Raw genomic sequence first — 16,998 nt, forward strand, 5'->3', positions numbered from 1 at the left:
GACTGGTGATCATCTTTTTGATGTTTCCTGCTAGTCCAAAAGTGATTTGATCTCTCTTTCCTTTGAATAACCATGACATTTCATGTTTCTCTTGGAAATGATGATGATGATGATGATGATAATAGTAATAGTAGTGATAGTGTTAATAGCAGAGGCTGGTGTCATTTACATATTTATCTACATGCTTGCTCTGTGTGTGTATTCAAGCATTGCTTCCAGATCTTTTTTTCAACAGCTGTGCAACTGGACATTAGTATACCCAGTTTGAAAATTAGAAAACAGGCTTAATCAGATTAAATAATTTTTCTAAGGTCATAGCTATTTGTGGCTATGTCTTAAGACTAGAATTCCAATCAACTCTGTTGTTTTCCAAATCTGATGCTTTTGTATCCTCTTCATATATTTTCTTTTTATATTATAGTAGTTTGTAAATCTTTCTCTTACAAGCACAGGTTTGTAAACCTCTTTCAGAACAGTTTGTCTTACTAATATTTAAATTTCCTACAGTGTTCTTCTACATGTAGTAGATACTTAGAATTTCCTGAATAGTAAGTTTAAGCATTTGAAAGAAAGTCTTAAAATAAAAAACAAATAGACCTTTTTGTGTTATCCCATAAGGCAAAATTTGGGTTCATTAAGGCATATTTAAATAACATAAATTCCAGTTGTATGTAATGATGTTCTAACAACCAGAACTTCCCAGTTCTGGAACATCATGTTTTGCCAAATTGGAAACTTTCTGTCAAGGCTAGAGAGTGCCTGGTAGGGAAGGGTATTTTAGAAGTGAAATTTTTACAGAGAAGACATCCAACCACGGAAATTTTTCATCTCTGAGTCTAGGAAATTGTTGGATCATAAAGGTTTGCTAGTGTTTTTGTGTCATATTATCTAGTACTTTCTTTGCTCTTTAATTCAATATTACAAATCGTTTTAATGATCAGCGTCTGTAACGGTCCTTCTGAATTTTATAGCAGAAGTAAGATGTAGATAACATTAAAAAATAGGGTATACAGTGATATGGGTTTTAGACGTGCCTTTCTTCCTATATGATTTAAGCAAGTGGAATGTACTTGGGGCCTTTGTTTCTTAATTAGGATGATGGAAAAACGTGGCATTTTTCAGTGACTAGCAATTTCTGAATTTAAAATAAAAATTTCACAAGTCTTAACATCCTTACTTGAAAGAAAGCTTTACTGAGATGTAATTCTCATACCATAAGGTCATCCATGTATAGTGTCGATTCAGTTTATTATTATTATTATATTTAATTTTAGAACATTTGCTTACCTAAAGCCCCAGCTAGAACCTTCAGGACAATGTTAGATCCCCATGCTGTCTTCCACATAATGGAAGAACAGGACCCAGGCTTTAAAGCATTTAGAGAGGAGACAGGGGGGAAATGACAAGGAAAAACAGCAGCAGATCAGATCAGATCAGTCGCTCAGTCGTGTCCAACTCTTTGCGACCCCATGAATCGCAGCACTACAGGCCTCTTTGTCCATCACCAACTCCCGGAGTTCACTCAGACTCACATCCATTGGGTCAGTGATGCCATCCAGCCATCTCATCCTCTGTCGTCCCCTTCTCCTCCTGCCCCCAATCCCTCCCAGCATCAGGGTCTTTTCCAATGAGTCAACTCTTCACATGAAGTGACCAAAGTACTGGAGTTTCAGCTTTAGCATCATTCCTTCCAAAGAAATCCCAGGGCTGGTCTCCTTGCAGTCCAAGGGACTCTCAAGAGTCTTCTCCAACACCACAGTTCAAAAGCATCAATTCTTTGGTGCTTAGCCTTCTTCACAGTCCAACGCTCACATCCATACATGATCACAGGAAAAACCATAGCCTTGACTAGATGGAACTTTGTTGGCAAAGTAATGTCTCTGCTTTTGAATATGCTATCTAGGTTGGTCATTACTTTCCTTCAAGGAGTAAGCATCTTTCAATGTCACGGCTGCAGTCACCATCTGTAGTGACTTTGGAGCCCAGAAAAATAAAGTCTGACACTGTTTCCACTGTTTCCCCATCTATTTCCCATGAAGTGGTGGGACCGGATGCCATAATCTTCATTTTCTGAATGTTGAGCTTTAAGCCAACTTTTTCACTCTCCACTTTCACTTTCATCAAGAGGCTTTTGAGTTCCTCTTCACTTTCTGCCATAAGGGTGGTGTCATCTGCATATCTGAGGTTATTGATATTTCTCCCGGCAATCTTGATTCCAGCTTGTGTTTCTTCCAGTCCAGCGTTTCTCATGATGTACTCTGCATATAAGTTAAATAAACAGGGTGACAATATACAGCCTTGAGGTACTCCTTTTCCTATTTGGAACCAGTCTATTGTTCCATGTCCAGTTCTAACTGTTGCTTCCTGACCTACATACAAATTTCTCAAGAGGCAGATCAGGTGATCTGGTATTCCCATCTCTCAGAATTTTCCACAGTTGATTGTGATCCACACAGTCAAAGGCTTTGGCATAGTCAATAAAGCAGAAATAGATGTTTTTCTGGAACTCTCTTACTTTTTCCATGATCCAGCGGATGTTGGCAATTTGATCTCTGGTTCTTCTGCCTTTTGTAAAACCAGCTTGAACATCAGGAAGTTCACCGTTCACATATTGCTGAAGCCTGGCTTAGAGAATTTTGAGCATTACTTTACTAGCATGTGAGATGAGTGCAATTGTGTGGTAGTTTGACCATTCTTTGGCATTGCCTTTCTTTGGGATTGGAAGGAAAACTGACCTTTTCCAGTCCTGTGGCCACTGCTGAGTTTTCCAAATTTGCTGGCATATTGAGTGCAGCACTTTCACAGCATCATCTTTCAGGATTTGAAAGAGCTCAACTGGAATTCCATCACCTCCACTAGCTTTGTTTGTAGTGATGCTTTCTAAGGCCCACTGACTTCACATTCCAGGATGTCTGGCTCTAGGTCAGTGATCACACCATCGTGATTATCTGGGTCGTGAAGATCTTTTTTGTACAGTTCTTCTGTGTATTCTTGCCACCTCTTCTTAATATCTTCTGCTTCTGTTAGGTCCATACCATTTCTGTTCTTTATCGAGCTCATCTTTACATGAAATGTTCCTTTGGTATCTCTGATTTTCTTGAAGAGATCCCTAGTCTTTCCCATTCTGTTGTTTTCCTCTATTTTTTTGCATTGATCGCTGAAGAAGGCTTTCTTATCTCTTCTTGCTATTCTTTGGAACTCTGCATTCAGATGTTTATATCTTTCCTTTTCTCCTTTGCTTTTCACTTCTCTTCTTTTCACAGCTATTTGTAAGGCCTCCCCAGACAGCCATTTTGCTTTTTTGCATTTCTTTTCCATGGGAATGGTCTTGATCCTTGTCTCCTGTACAATGTCATGAACCTCATTCCATAGTTCATCAGGCACTCTATCTATCAGATCTAGGCCCTTAAATCTATTTCTCACTTCCACTGTATAATCATAAGGGATTTGATTTAGGTCATACCTGAATGGTCTAGTGGTGTTCCCTACTTTCTTCAATTTCAGTCTGAACTTGGCAATAAGGAGTTCATGGTCTGAGCCACAGTCAGCTCCTGGTCTTGTTTTTGCTGACTGTATAGAGCTTCTCCATCTTTGGCTACAGAGAATATAACCAATCTGATTTCGGTGTTGACCATCTGGTGATGTCCATGTGTAGGGTCTTCTCTTGTGTTGTTGGAAGAGGGTGTTTGTTATGACCAGTGCATTTTCTTGGCAAAACTCTATCAGTCTTTGCCCTGTTAATTCCGTATTCCAAGGCCAAATTTGCCTGTTACTCCAGGTGTTTCTTGACTTCCTACTTTTGCATTCCAGTTCCCTATAATGAAAAAGACATCTTTTTTGGGTGTTAGTTCTAAAATGTCTTGTAGGTCTTCATAGAGTCGTTCAGCTTCTTCAGCGTTACTGGTTGGGGCATAGACTTGGATTACTGTGATATTGAATGGTTTGCCTTGGAAACGAACAGAAATCATTCTGTCTTTTTTGAGATTGCATCCAAGTACTGCATTTTGGACTCTTTTGTTGACCATGATGGCCACTCCATTTCTTCTGAGGGATTCCTGCCCGCAGTAGTAGATATAATGGTCATCTGAGTTGAATTCACCCATTCCAGTCCATTTCAGTTCACTGATTCCTAGAATGTCGACATTCACTCTATGTTGATGCATAGAAGTGTGGGCTGAGGACCAGCTTAGAGCATTTGTGGATGTTGAGCCCAACCTTGAAGGAGTGGTCTTTCACACCTTGGCAGAATGGTGTGGTACTTCCAAGAGAAGTGGTGATATGTGCCCAGTGGTTTGCAGCTGGAGAGTATCAAGGTTTGGGAGAGGCAGAGAGGTGAGTGATAGACTGTTTGCCTGAAAACTTTTGAGTTAGAACATTGTGACGTACACGCTGTTATGCTGGAGTGGCAATCAGTAAATCCTTTTAAATCACATGTAATTTAGCTTAGATGAGCTGTCAGTCTGCAAAGGGTTTGGTGGGTTTGTGCAGAGACTTCCAAAGGGAGAAAGCTGTCAACCGTGGGCAAACCCAGTCTCAAATTTGAATGGTATTTTTATGTGAAAACCAGCTTCCAATTGATACGTCTGATGCATCTCTTTAAAACATATTTTACTCATGCTTAATATAAGTATACATGGATCTTACAGCTCTTCTGTAGCCTTAATGGCAATCTGCTAAGTTTTGGTCTATTAGGGTTTTAGTTTCATAAAGCATTTCATAATTTTATCTCAACTTGCCAAAGAATGAGTTGATTGTGGTTTTTCACCTGCACTGTGAGCCGTCTGGTACTAAATATCATTAATATTAATCATTATCTTTCCCCAGTCAGCCAGACTTGAAAGCATCTGTCCACATTAGAGAGGCACAGAATCAATCTGCATATGAAGCAAGAGGCTTTGCAAACAAAACTTTTACTACAGAGCATTTGCAATTTGACTTCCAAGTGTTTAAACGTGGTGCACATTTTCTAAATTTTAAACATATACTGTGCTTGGTTTGAAAATAATGTGGTTAGGGAGTTTGTCTAAAATCAATAAAAATTTTTATTATTTTTACCCTCACCAAACCAACTCTCCTTGGCTAGTGCTAGTTTACCATTTACTAGCTGTGTATGGCTTTGGGGCTCTTATCTGAAGTTTCCTCATTTACAAACTTGTGCATAATATAACTGAGCTCCTGAAATGGTGGGGATGATTGCACAATGCCTTCAAGATGAGCCTTCAGTGCACAGCCTCAGCACCACACCCACTGGCATATGGGAGCCATCTCTTCCCGACAGTGCAATACCTCACACATAACTCATTGCAGTTTTAGTTAATGTCAAAATAAATCAGCAAATTTGTGAATTGATCATCATCAGAAACTTGTTTTCTATACTTATTAAGCCAGATTTTTAAAAAGACAATCCCCTAAACATAATGTGTTTATTTGCTTACATTCTCTGAATTTTACATTGTCTTTCTCAGAGGAATTGAGAGCTCCTGTTGGATACAGAATCTAATTAATTTTTTCAGCTATTTAGGAAACTCCAGCAGGAATAGCAATCATTTTTGCAGATGGTGAGAAAGGCAGATGGTTGAAGTGGCTGGTTAAGCTGTATCATGACATAGGCCATAAATGCAGAATTGTAAAAAAAATCCCTAACAACAGTTATTTATAATTCTGCTGAGACATCTACTTTTTAAACTATGTTCTTAAGTAGCTTTCATCAGATAAGGTAATTTATTAATATTTGAGAATAAAATTGAGTGGCCTCAAGGGCTTACTATATATGATTTATTAACTGGAAATAACTATAGAGAATTGTCTTTAATTTTGATTCTCCTGCTTCAATATTAGACTTATCATTGCTTTCAAGGAGAAATGGTACTTTCAGCTGAACATATGAAATAAATTTTAGTCTATTTTTAAAAAGCGTGTTAAACTATGAAAGAACTTGAGTGATTTTTCTCTTTGCATGTAGACTGCCTTTTCTATTTTTCGCTGAGCATATACATTTTGTTTTGAAATGGCTAACTCACTTAATGTTTCTTTCTAGTTCCAAAATATAAGAATTTTATAATCACAATTTTCTGGGTTTGTCTGACTTGTAGCTACTTAGTTGTATTTTGTTTTATTTTTGGGTACATGCATGTGTGAGAAGAAAAGTTTAAAAGACTACCCTCCATGAAGGTAGAGGAGATCTTAATCCTGTCATTTAGAACACAGGTGGCAGGGCCTAGAAGCCTCAGGAGGAAATAGTTTAGCTACGGCTCTTGTAGTCTAACCTCAGGTTATTTGGAAAGACTCAGAGAAGAGCTACCAGTGTATGAAATAACGGGATTGAAATGTGAAGCTAGAGATATTCAACTAAAAATGTAACTTTTTTTGTTTTATCATCACTATGTGCAAAGCAAGATGATGTAGGCTGTAGAAAGGGGAAAGGAAGAGAGTAGTGAGGGGTGGGTCTCAACACAAGGAACATAGTCTGCAGAGAAACTTAGGGCATTTATGGGATAAAGTGAACAAGTGGCTAGAAGAGTAAGAGTTGCAGTCGTGTTCTGTATGTTTTAAAGAGGAATTTCATAATGATACCCTGTGTATATGAGGTAAGGTCTTTGCAGCTTAGCATAAAACCATTTGGAGGTAACTGTCGTTTTCCCACCAAAGTGTTTTTTTCTGTCTCATTTTGTTACTGAAGTTTTAGATTCTCTTCAGCTGGCGCTCTGTTCTGTCACTATTTGGACCTTACCTAAGCTGTCAGTTTAACATTTTTGTTACTGGAAGTTTAAAGCAAATAAAGCATGTTACAGGACCTGCAAGTTTTTTGTTTTTTGTTTTTTTTTCTTTTTCTTTTGCAGACACAGATAATGTACAAGTGGATAGAGCCCAAAATCTGCCGAGAGGATCTCACGGATGCTATTAGGTTGCCCCCTTCTGGAGAGAAGAAGGATTGTCCACCTTGCAACCCTGGGTTTTATAACAATGGATCATCTTCCTGCCATCCCTGCCCTCCTGGAACATTTTCGGATGGAACAAAGGGTATGGGATATCAATTGGCCCAAGAATCAGACCTTTAGTAAAATAAACTTTTTGGGTCACACTGACATTGTCCTGAATTGCTTTTATGGAAAATTCCTTAGAACACATAATTTTCTTATCTCACAGGCTGAAGAAGACTTAAGAAATATAAGGGAATTATGAGACTGCAGTGGCTTATTCAGTATAGCAAAGAATAGTTTTTTAATGGCATTTCATGTAACACACATCCTCTTAATGGGATGATGCTTTGGATATTTTTAAGAGAATTCCACTAATTTAAGTGATTAAGGATAAGTGCTCCTTTTCCAGTGTGTGTGCACACAAACATTGATGTAAGCATAAAATACAACTCCTATTTCAATTGGAATAATCACATTTTATACCATAATATTAGAAAAAATTGATTATTTTGATCGGGTAGCAATTAAATAGTCCCTAAGTAGGTTGTTTCAATGTGTACATTTGGGGAAATCTTAACAATATTAAAGAAAGATGGTTACAGAATTTGTTTTAATTTTATTAAAGATTACAATGCATTATTGTTGTAGATACCTTACTTGAGTATAGCCATGCTGTATGCTTAATATCCAGAGCCTTTGAGAGCATAAAAAGCAGTTGAATTGACTTGTGTTCAAATCTGCTTCCTGCCAGGCTATCAATAGTATGATGTATCCACTAATTTGAATTCAGTTTTCTCATTTGTAAAATTGCAGAGAATAATATCTAGCTCATCATCATTGAGAAGTATATGAAAATGTCTCCTGTAGTACTTCAGTACCAGAAAATGCTTGCTCAATAAACAATTTCTCTCTCTCCCCTTGTTTTACTGATGTGGTAATGCAGAGTGTCTTGGCTACGTGAAAACAATGGTTGTAAAAGACACTTTATTTTAATGTTGCAGATTTAAATATTAATTTAAATAAGGTTTGTTTATAAATCTGACTCTTGCCACACCCCACAGCTCCTGTCATCACTTTTCAGTATACCCTATATTTTGAATTTCAAGTCATCAGTCCATAATTAAGTGATATAATGTTCTGTTTAGTAACTAATAGGAAGGATGTAATATTTCTTTATTTATGAAATGGAGAAAACTGATTCTAAAATCACATGTAAGAGAAGTTGTTTCAGAGTTACCTTTCTTATGCAAATTAATTCAGTATAAGCAGTTACGCCCAGAAATGAAAGAAATTATTTTAGAAGAGTTTGTGTTTGTTTCCTTTTTCATGTTAGTCAAGTATATGTATACTCTACCCAGAATTATTTTTCTTTCAGACTGCTCTTGAAAAAGTTGTTAATTCTTAAGAGCTTTACTCTCTCTCCTTACTATTTGCCTCCCTGATGATTGAAGTTTAGTAGTGCTTGGAACAGAGGAAGAGGAAATCAACCAGATGTGACATCATTGTAGTTCTCTGTCCCACTCGTCTCTTGTAGAATGTAGATCATGTCCAGCAGGAACGGAGCCTGCACTTGGGTTTGAATATAAATGGTGGAATGTACTTCCTGGCAACATGAAAACCTCCTGTTTCAATGTTGGGAATTCAAAGTGTGACGGAATGAATGGTGAGTTCAGAATCAGCCTTCTTAATGTATTTTGGTGGTAGTGACTCTTGGACTCACATGTGTAAAAACCCACTAAATATTGGTATGAGGAACCTTAATCTTATCTCTTGGCTACTTGTCTTCCCAGACCTCACATAAAAATAGTTAATACAGTGCTGCAACCACATGACTGTCCTATAAGAATATAAACTATTTTGCATTTTTGGAGTCAGTTTTGAAATAGATATTGAGGATCACCATTCATGGTTGTTATAAATACTAGAATAGATTACTAAGGGAGGCAATGAAATTTATGTTGTTTTCTTGGAAGGGTCATAGTGTATACATACCACTTTATGAGAGTGTTCTGCCTGGTTTGGTTTTCTGGCTCAGCACTGAGCTTGGAGAGGGTTAAATCATCTCTTATTCCTCTTCCTATGGAGTCTATGACCGTGTTTACAAACATGTATCAACCTCACTTACTGATAACTTGGAAACATGGCTGAACTCTATAGGATGGTTGCTGAATTTTATTTATTCTTACGTTTTAGTGAGCATAGCACTTAGTTATTCTGCAATATTTGTTGTTCGAATGAATGACAGTATCTGTATGTGCATTTTTAAACTTGACACTAGACATAGATGTTACGGATACTAAAATGTGCTCTTTACTTTTATAAGTTCACTGGTATTTTTTATCAGTTCAGTTTTTCTCAATACTGTATTTAATCGTTGGAAAAATGCTAATCACATCTGTTTACATCAGCACCTATCCCAAATAAACAGATTTGAAATGTGGGGAGTGAGGTGTACACATGAGTACTCAGGTTGACAAATCCTAGATCTTTGAATAATTTTGGTTAAACAGATGCATGAAGGAAGCCTTTATATATAAAGAACATTATGGAACAGTACTCTTTATCACTTAATCCCACTTTTGGGATTTTTTTCCTAAAGGAGAAGGAGAAATTACATAGTAATTATTACCTGACTATAGGGTTTATGTTCTAAAATTATCCTGTGGTTGAGGAAGTTTGAGATATTGCAAAAATAAGAAGAATGTATTGATGAAAGCATTGGTACACTTGTGTGTGCATGCACTTACTAGTGAGGATTATCTGAAACGTTAATTTTTTTAAGATGTTACTCTTAGTCTAAATCTCATGACAATATTTAATTTAGCCACTTGCTTACTCATTTACTTGTTGTTTAGTTGTTAAATCATGTCCAACTCTTTTGCGACCCCATGGACTGTGGCCCGCCAGCCTCTCCTGTCCATGGGATTTCCCAGGCAAGAATACTGCAGTGGATGCCATTTTCTTCTTCGGGGATCTTCCCAACCCAGGGAAGATCCTGTCTCCTACACTGGCAGGTGGATTCTTTATCATTGAGCCACGAGGGAAGGCTTCTCATTTACTCAGAGGCTATAATTTAAATTTTTCCTGATTTTCTGAAATGTTCAATTTAAGTATATATCGCTGCAATATTAGCATGTGATACTGAAATAGCAAACAGTAAGTGAAAGATACAAAGATAAAGAGTGATTATAATTTTATGACTGGTGGTTCAGTAACTAGCCTCGAGGAAAGCAGTGCTCAGAATAATGGGGATCAAAGTGAGAGGCCCAGGGTAACCTGTCTCGTAAGGTCATTACTGCATCATGGAATTAAAGTGGATGTGCTTTGACCAACTTGACTGTGTGACTTGAAGTACTTTGAGGTTCTTTTGTATGCTCAATTGGAATTTCCCATGGTTGTGGAACAGGTATGTATAAGTACATCTTTATGTACTGGAATTTTGCCTAAGAGGAATTTAAAGTTGTAAACAAATTAGTGTTTATTCATGAAGATTTCATTGAGCATTATCTCTAATAACAAAACGAAATAATCTAAATTCCAACAATATGATAATGTTTATAAAAGTCATGCTGTACTAATTGGATGAAATGTTATGTAATCATTAAAAATGACAGCCATATGGAAAACAATTTGGCAGTATTTCAAACATTTTGAATGGTCCCGTTCTCTAACCCAGTCATTTCACATCTGGGAGTTTACACCAAGGAAACTTATGTGATGTAAAGAAAGAAATTATGCACAGATATGTTAATTTTAGTATTATTTATGAGAGTCAAAAATATGAGGAAACAAAGTTTTCAGCATGGGGTATGATTAAATAAAATGATGATATAACCTTATAGCATATTGTTAACTCTTTAACACTAGATGTAACAAAGATTTTTAACGGGAAAGTATTTTTGATATATTGATTATTAGAAAAATGAGAAGATAATGCCAAGTGAAAAAAAAAACAGAAAATAGATTATACAATAGAACTAAGGATAATTTTAAAGAAAATTATGCACTAGATAAAGAGTGAAAAGAAATACTCTGAAATGTTGTTCATTACTTGGGCTGGGAGGTTTCTGAGAAGTTTGAGTTACTTTGTTTTTTTCATTTAGTCCACTGTATTTAATAAATATTCCTCATGTATTCACATTGCTTTCAGAATCGGAGTAACAGTACAAAATATTGGCTTTAAAAAATACATTTATTTGACCCAGTAGTTCTGATAGCTTACGGTGAACGATGTTGGATTCATGATCTCCAAAGAAGGAGATTTAGCTTTGGGACTAGGCTTGATCACTCAAGAGCTTTTGTGTAGCAATGTTTTATTAAAGTGAAAAAAAGGACAGAGAAAGCTTCTGACATAGACATCAGAAGGGGGATGGAGAGTGCCCCCACTCACTAGTCTTATCAAGGCCTTATATACTTTTCCAAGACCCACTCCCACAACATACATTTTAAGATGAGAGAATTAGTCAGAAGGTTCTCAAGGAGAAACATGTCCTCAAGCAGGATACATTGTTGTTATATAATCATTGGTACAGAGTTTAAGGAAAAACATATCCTTGAGCAAGATGAGTTGTTTTGTTGTGCAGTTATTAGCTCTGGGCTTAAAGAAAAAAACATTGGCCTTTTTCTCCTCCTTGAGATCTCCAGACCCCTATCTCCTCCTTGAAAGCCCCAGACCCCTTCCTCCTTGAGGACCCTAGACTACTTATCAACCTACCTAGGAATTAACTCTCTCAGTTCTTTTATTGGGGTTCTTTTCTAGAAAAATATAGAAAAGCTTTACCAAAAATATATTAATTATAGTGTCACTTAAACTATTTAAAAAAGCTAAAACAATCCAAATGGTTACACTGGATGTATGGTCAGCAGGAGGTAAGCACTGTAGTGGGAGTGATTTCTTACATTATGAGAATTAGTTATATCTGTCTACATGATAAACTATCAACTCAGTCATTAGCATGTTGGTGAGCCATTTATACATGCAAATGCTTATGTAATAATGTTAGTGTATAAAACTATGAAACAAAATGTCATCGGCAATAAGATTTCAGTTATGTAAAACCATGTGTATATCAAAAAGATAGTGAAAAGAAACACCTCAGAATGTTAACAGTAGTTTTTTTCTGGGTGGTGAATTTATAAATAATTTTACTTTTCATCTTTAAATTTTTCTGTAGCTTTCAAAATTTTACAATAAATATAAATGTAGTTTCTAAAAACATAAAAATTAACTCAAAATAGAAATTATGTGTAGAAACATGAAAAATGTGGGATTCATTCTGAGGGAAAAAGCAAAATACAAAAGTGCTGCAAGAATGTATCACAAACTGGGGGGTTTAAGACCACAGAAATTTACACTCTTGCAGCTCTGGAGGCTAGAAATTTGAAACCCCAGAATTGGCTTCCTCTAGACCAGGGATTCCCTGGTAACTCAGAAAGTAAAGCATCTGCCTGTAATGCGGGAGACCTGGGTTTGATCCCGGAATCAGGAAGATCCCCTGGAGAAGGAAATGGCAACCCACTCCAGTACTCTTGCCTGGAAAGTCCCATGGATGGAGGAGCCTGGTAGCCTACAGTCCATGGGGTTGCAAAGAGTCGGACATGACTGAGCGACTTCTCTTTCTTTCTAAGACCACAGAAATTTACACTCTTGCAGCTCTGGAGGCTAGAAGTTTGAAACCCTCGAATTGGCAGGGCCATGTTCCTCCTGAAGGCTCTCTGGGAAGACTCTTCCTTGCCTCTTCTAGCTTCTAGTGGCTCCAGGCATTCCCTGACTTGTGGCAGCATAACTCCAATCTGCATCTCCGTCTTCATGTGACTGTCTTCTTGGGTCTCTGTGTCTCTGTGTGTTTACATGGTGTTCTTCCTGAGTGTCTGTGTCTAAATTTCCCTCTTTTCATCAGGACACCAGTCATATTAGAGTAATCCTCCCCCTAATGACCTCATCTTAACTTGATTATATCTACCAAGGCTCTGTTTCCAAATCAGGTCTGTTCGTGAGTACAGGGGGTTAGAACTTCAATATAGTTTTTTAGGCAGGCAATATAATAAAACATATAGTAATAGCCAGTGTTCAAACATGAGATGTATTTGTTTCCTCTTGCAAAGATTTGCCATTAATAAGGTTTGCCATTAATTAATAACCTTGTTTGATGGTATTTGGAGGGCTGCATCTCCTTACATTTTATTGTGGCCATTTCAGTCCATGGCATGCTGATTGTTTCTTTGCAGAGGGCAGACTCACATCACATTCTATGAGCATGTATTACCCCATACTTTTGACTGTTCTTAGCTGTGTCTCTTATATTCTACTGATTTCATAGTGAGGGTGGACCCAGTTTCGGCTCTCTTTCCCTAATGTGTATCATGGTTCATGAGACTCAATGCCAGTTCAGTGAATGAATAAGTAAGTGAATGTGAATAGGTGTTAAATTAAGGAACAATAATACAATGAACTCTAAGAAAGAACTCCAGACCTCACATCTTCATTAAGTAATTTGAAGTTTCTATTTCCCATTGGTTAACTGAAGACTAGGATTTTTTTCTTAGTTTATTAAACTGGATAAAAACCATCTGTTCTTGTTTAAAAAAATCATGCTTCATTGAGAAGACTGTTGTTAGTTTTACCATTAAGTAACTTTGATGCAAAAATATGCATTACTGCATTACTTGATTTTTCCTGGAGAATCATATGCAATGTCTTTATTGATATCTAGGCATCTACATCTGCACGCAATTTACAACTGGAATTAAAAAAAAGGGAATTCTTTTTTTGTGGCCTTATATAAAAAGATTGTTGGAAATCATTCATGGAGTTTTTGCTGATAAGCTTTATCTTTTCTAGGTTGGGAGGTGGCTGGAGATCACATCCAGAGTGGGGCTGGAGGTTCCGATAATGATTACCTGATCTTAAACTTGCATATCCCAGGATTTAAGTAAGGAAAACCAATTCTGATTCCCTTATGTAAGAATCCTCATGCTTGTTTCCCAACAGAAACAGATGAAGCAGAACTGCTTTTATAAAATATATTATTATTATACTGTGATGTACTTAGCAAATAGCAAGCTGAGTAGGATAATATAGATTTAAGAATATTTGTAGAATCAGCGATTGGGGAACTGTAATTGTTAATTTTATATTAGATGAAGCTGAAAGTTTTTAAAAATACTCTATCCAAGCATTATGAAAACTATGACTCTTGGATGCTTGATTCAGAGATAGTAGTCTAAGACATTTACAGGAGAGTCTTTTTTTGGTTTATTGTTTTTTCGCAGTTCTATATGTAAAGTACTATGTTACAAATTCACAATTTGCTTTAGTCCCCCATGTTGAATTTCCCAATTGGAGTTTTTTTCTTGCTATAGGCTATATGGCGGCATTTACCCCAGGAGGTCTGAGCATATCGCTGTGGTTTTGTAGACTCCGTGCAGCAGTAGACTAGGACGAGAGAAAAGCATGGCTTTCAGCCTAGTGAATAAAGTGACTTAATTTTTTCCAGATTGTACTTAGAACATGCTATAAGTATTGTAATTTTAATCTGTTAAACAGACCACCAACATCGATGACTGGAGCCATGGGTTCTGAACTGGGAAGAATAACATTTGTTTTTGAGACCCTCTGTTCAGCTGACTGTGTTCTGTACTTCATGGTGGTAAGTGAAAGAGTGGCTTTCAGAGGTATATTTCTAGGCTTAGCCTTCTCTTTCAAGTGTGAACTTATTTATACAAACTGGGATAAGAATCCCATTTTTCTTCCCATTTTTAGAGTCTTCCAAAAACATTAAGAAATGTCTAAAGAACTCACTAAGAGTTGCAAAGTCTACAAAGCACTCATTCCTCACGGAGAGAAATTAGTGATGAGGTATGGGTGACAGACAGAAGCCAGGAAATATTAATCCTGGAGAAAATTTCTTCAAAAAATATGCCACTAACAGAAGTGAAAATTCTGCCCTAGTAACCACTCAGCAGTTCAAGCCATCATGAGGGAAAAGCATGTATTAATAAGTGAGAGTACAAAATAATGGAGGTGGGAGAGCTTTGGGAAAAACGACACTCTTCCTTGTTAAATTAATACATGCAGACAAAGGAGTTTATTAGGTACATGTCATAATTTTGCCCATTTTTCCCCTAGATGTCCTATAAATCTCATCTAATAGCTTGAGAAAAAGTAGCAACACAAAATTTACTAAGACTTCATGCAGGTATTAGAAGGTTGTTGGCTAAGACTTTGGTGTTATCATTAAGTGGTGACATCAATGACACGATTAATTTTTTTCCAACAGTCCTTTGGTAGCTAGTTAATAGTCTATTAACAGTTTCCTGCATGATATACAAGATATGTGGAGATTTAAGTATTAACTCATGATGGTAGTAAAAGAAGATGATGACTAATCTTCAACACATCCGTGACTAAGAAGTCTTTAATTCTCTCAGGTCTCTCTCCTCGTTTCGTCAATCTGTTAGTTCCTATTCATACTTAGTGCCATGACTGAAATTCAGATTCCTATTATCTCTCAACAGTAGTCTGTTGTCTATTTTTCTTACCTCCATCCTGTCAATTTTTCTGTCAAAATTATCTTTATAAACATAAAAACAATAGTAGAGGCAGCCCTCACCTTTAGGGGCTTTTTATTGCCCGTGGCAGAGGTTCTCAAAGTGTGGTTCCTGGACTAGCATCACCTAGGTACTTTTAGAAATGAAAATTTCTGAGCCCTACACTAGTCTTACTGAGAAACTCTGGTGATAGGGCCCAGCGTTCTGTATTTTAGCAAGCCTTGGGGTTGGTTCTAATATGCCCTAATGCTAAAGAACCAATAGCTTATAAATACATTTAAAATTCCTTAGCATGGCATCTATATGGCTTTTTGTACTTCTTGCCCAGCCTCTGTTACCAAACTGCTGTTACTACTCAGCCCTCTTTAGATATCCTGGATTGTTAGTGGAACACTCTGTCCTTTTTCATTTCATATGCCTTGGCACACTAAGCTAGCATGACTTTCTCTTTTGTCTGGTGAACACCCATTCACACAATACATCAAGGGCAGCTCAAACCTCACCTTTCTGGGAAGCTTTCTCTTATTCCTTTAAGTTAACCACTCTCTCCAGTGTGCTCCTAAAACCTTTTGAGAAAACCCTATTTTAATTATGTGAATGTATTCATTATTTGTCTCTCTCAGTTGATCAAGCATTCCTGAGGGTAAGGATTATACATATTAATATTTATTTTGGAAAATCACTCTTAAGCATTTTTGGCTCATAGCAGGATCTGTTAGTGTTCTTTACTCTGATTTGATTTCTGCACAAGAGTTTTTGAGATATCATCACCTAAATAACACATCAAAATGCTTTGAAAATCATGTCGTGTTTTGCAAGGGTAAGGTGCAAAACTAATATTCCATTTGTTATTGAAATAAATATCCAGAAGGTGTTTAACAAAGCACTATCAGTATATTATGAGATCCTTTTTGGAAGTGGCATGTGTGACTATTTGGTTGTTTGGTAATGTGAGAAATTGTGTAACGTGTGACAAGCATACGCTGTTATTCCTATCTGTGGTGTGAACTCAAGAAACGTATCTTTATAGCATATCTGATTGCTCTATTACATGTTTGTCGTCAAAGCTTGCCCTTGCATCATAGAAAGAAAGACATATGGCTTCAGCTCATGCCATTGTTTTATCAACATCTCGGACAACTAAAAGAGGCCTGTCCAAATTCCTAAGTCATCTTTTAGGGTTTCTGCAGGGAAGACTAATTAGAAAATTCAGAATTAGCCCAGTTTTTCATTTCAAGTAAATTAGATGTGTGTTACATTTCTTGCTTTACTTACTACATTTGCTTTCTGACCATGTTAATGACATAATATTGGTTGGACTGTCACACATTCATATAATATTCTAGATATTGAATTTAGCTAAGGAAATCAGAAATAAAATGTTACACAGACTCATCTTTTTAGAATTCAAATATAAACAAAAGAAGATTGCATGAACATAAAATAACATTCTGGCTAATCTGCACTGTAAATTGCAAATATAATTCAGAGAGAATTTAGAATTCCTGTGTAAGAGTCACCTGTCAGA

At 36.7% G+C, this 16,998-nt stretch overlaps 1 protein-coding gene across 1 annotated transcript in view; it reads left to right on the plus strand.

The window, feature by feature from the left end:
• The window catches only part of ELAPOR2 (endosome-lysosome associated apoptosis and autophagy regulator family member 2), a 221,166-nt gene that overhangs the window by 165,154 nt on the left and 39,014 nt on the right, over positions 1-16,998 (plus strand). Inside the window, 4 exon segments of the mRNA NM_001046238.4 lie at positions 6,840-7,020; positions 8,455-8,583; positions 13,762-13,852; positions 14,467-14,569. Coding sequence (NP_001039703.2) covers positions 6,840-7,020; positions 8,455-8,583; positions 13,762-13,852; positions 14,467-14,569 — 504 coding nt within the window.

Source organism: Bos taurus, chromosome 4 (genome assembly GCF_002263795.3).
Source record: "Bos taurus isolate L1 Dominette 01449 registration number 42190680 breed Hereford chromosome 4, ARS-UCD2.0, whole genome shotgun sequence".
NCBI lineage: Eukaryota > Metazoa > Chordata > Mammalia > Artiodactyla > Bovidae > Bos > Bos taurus.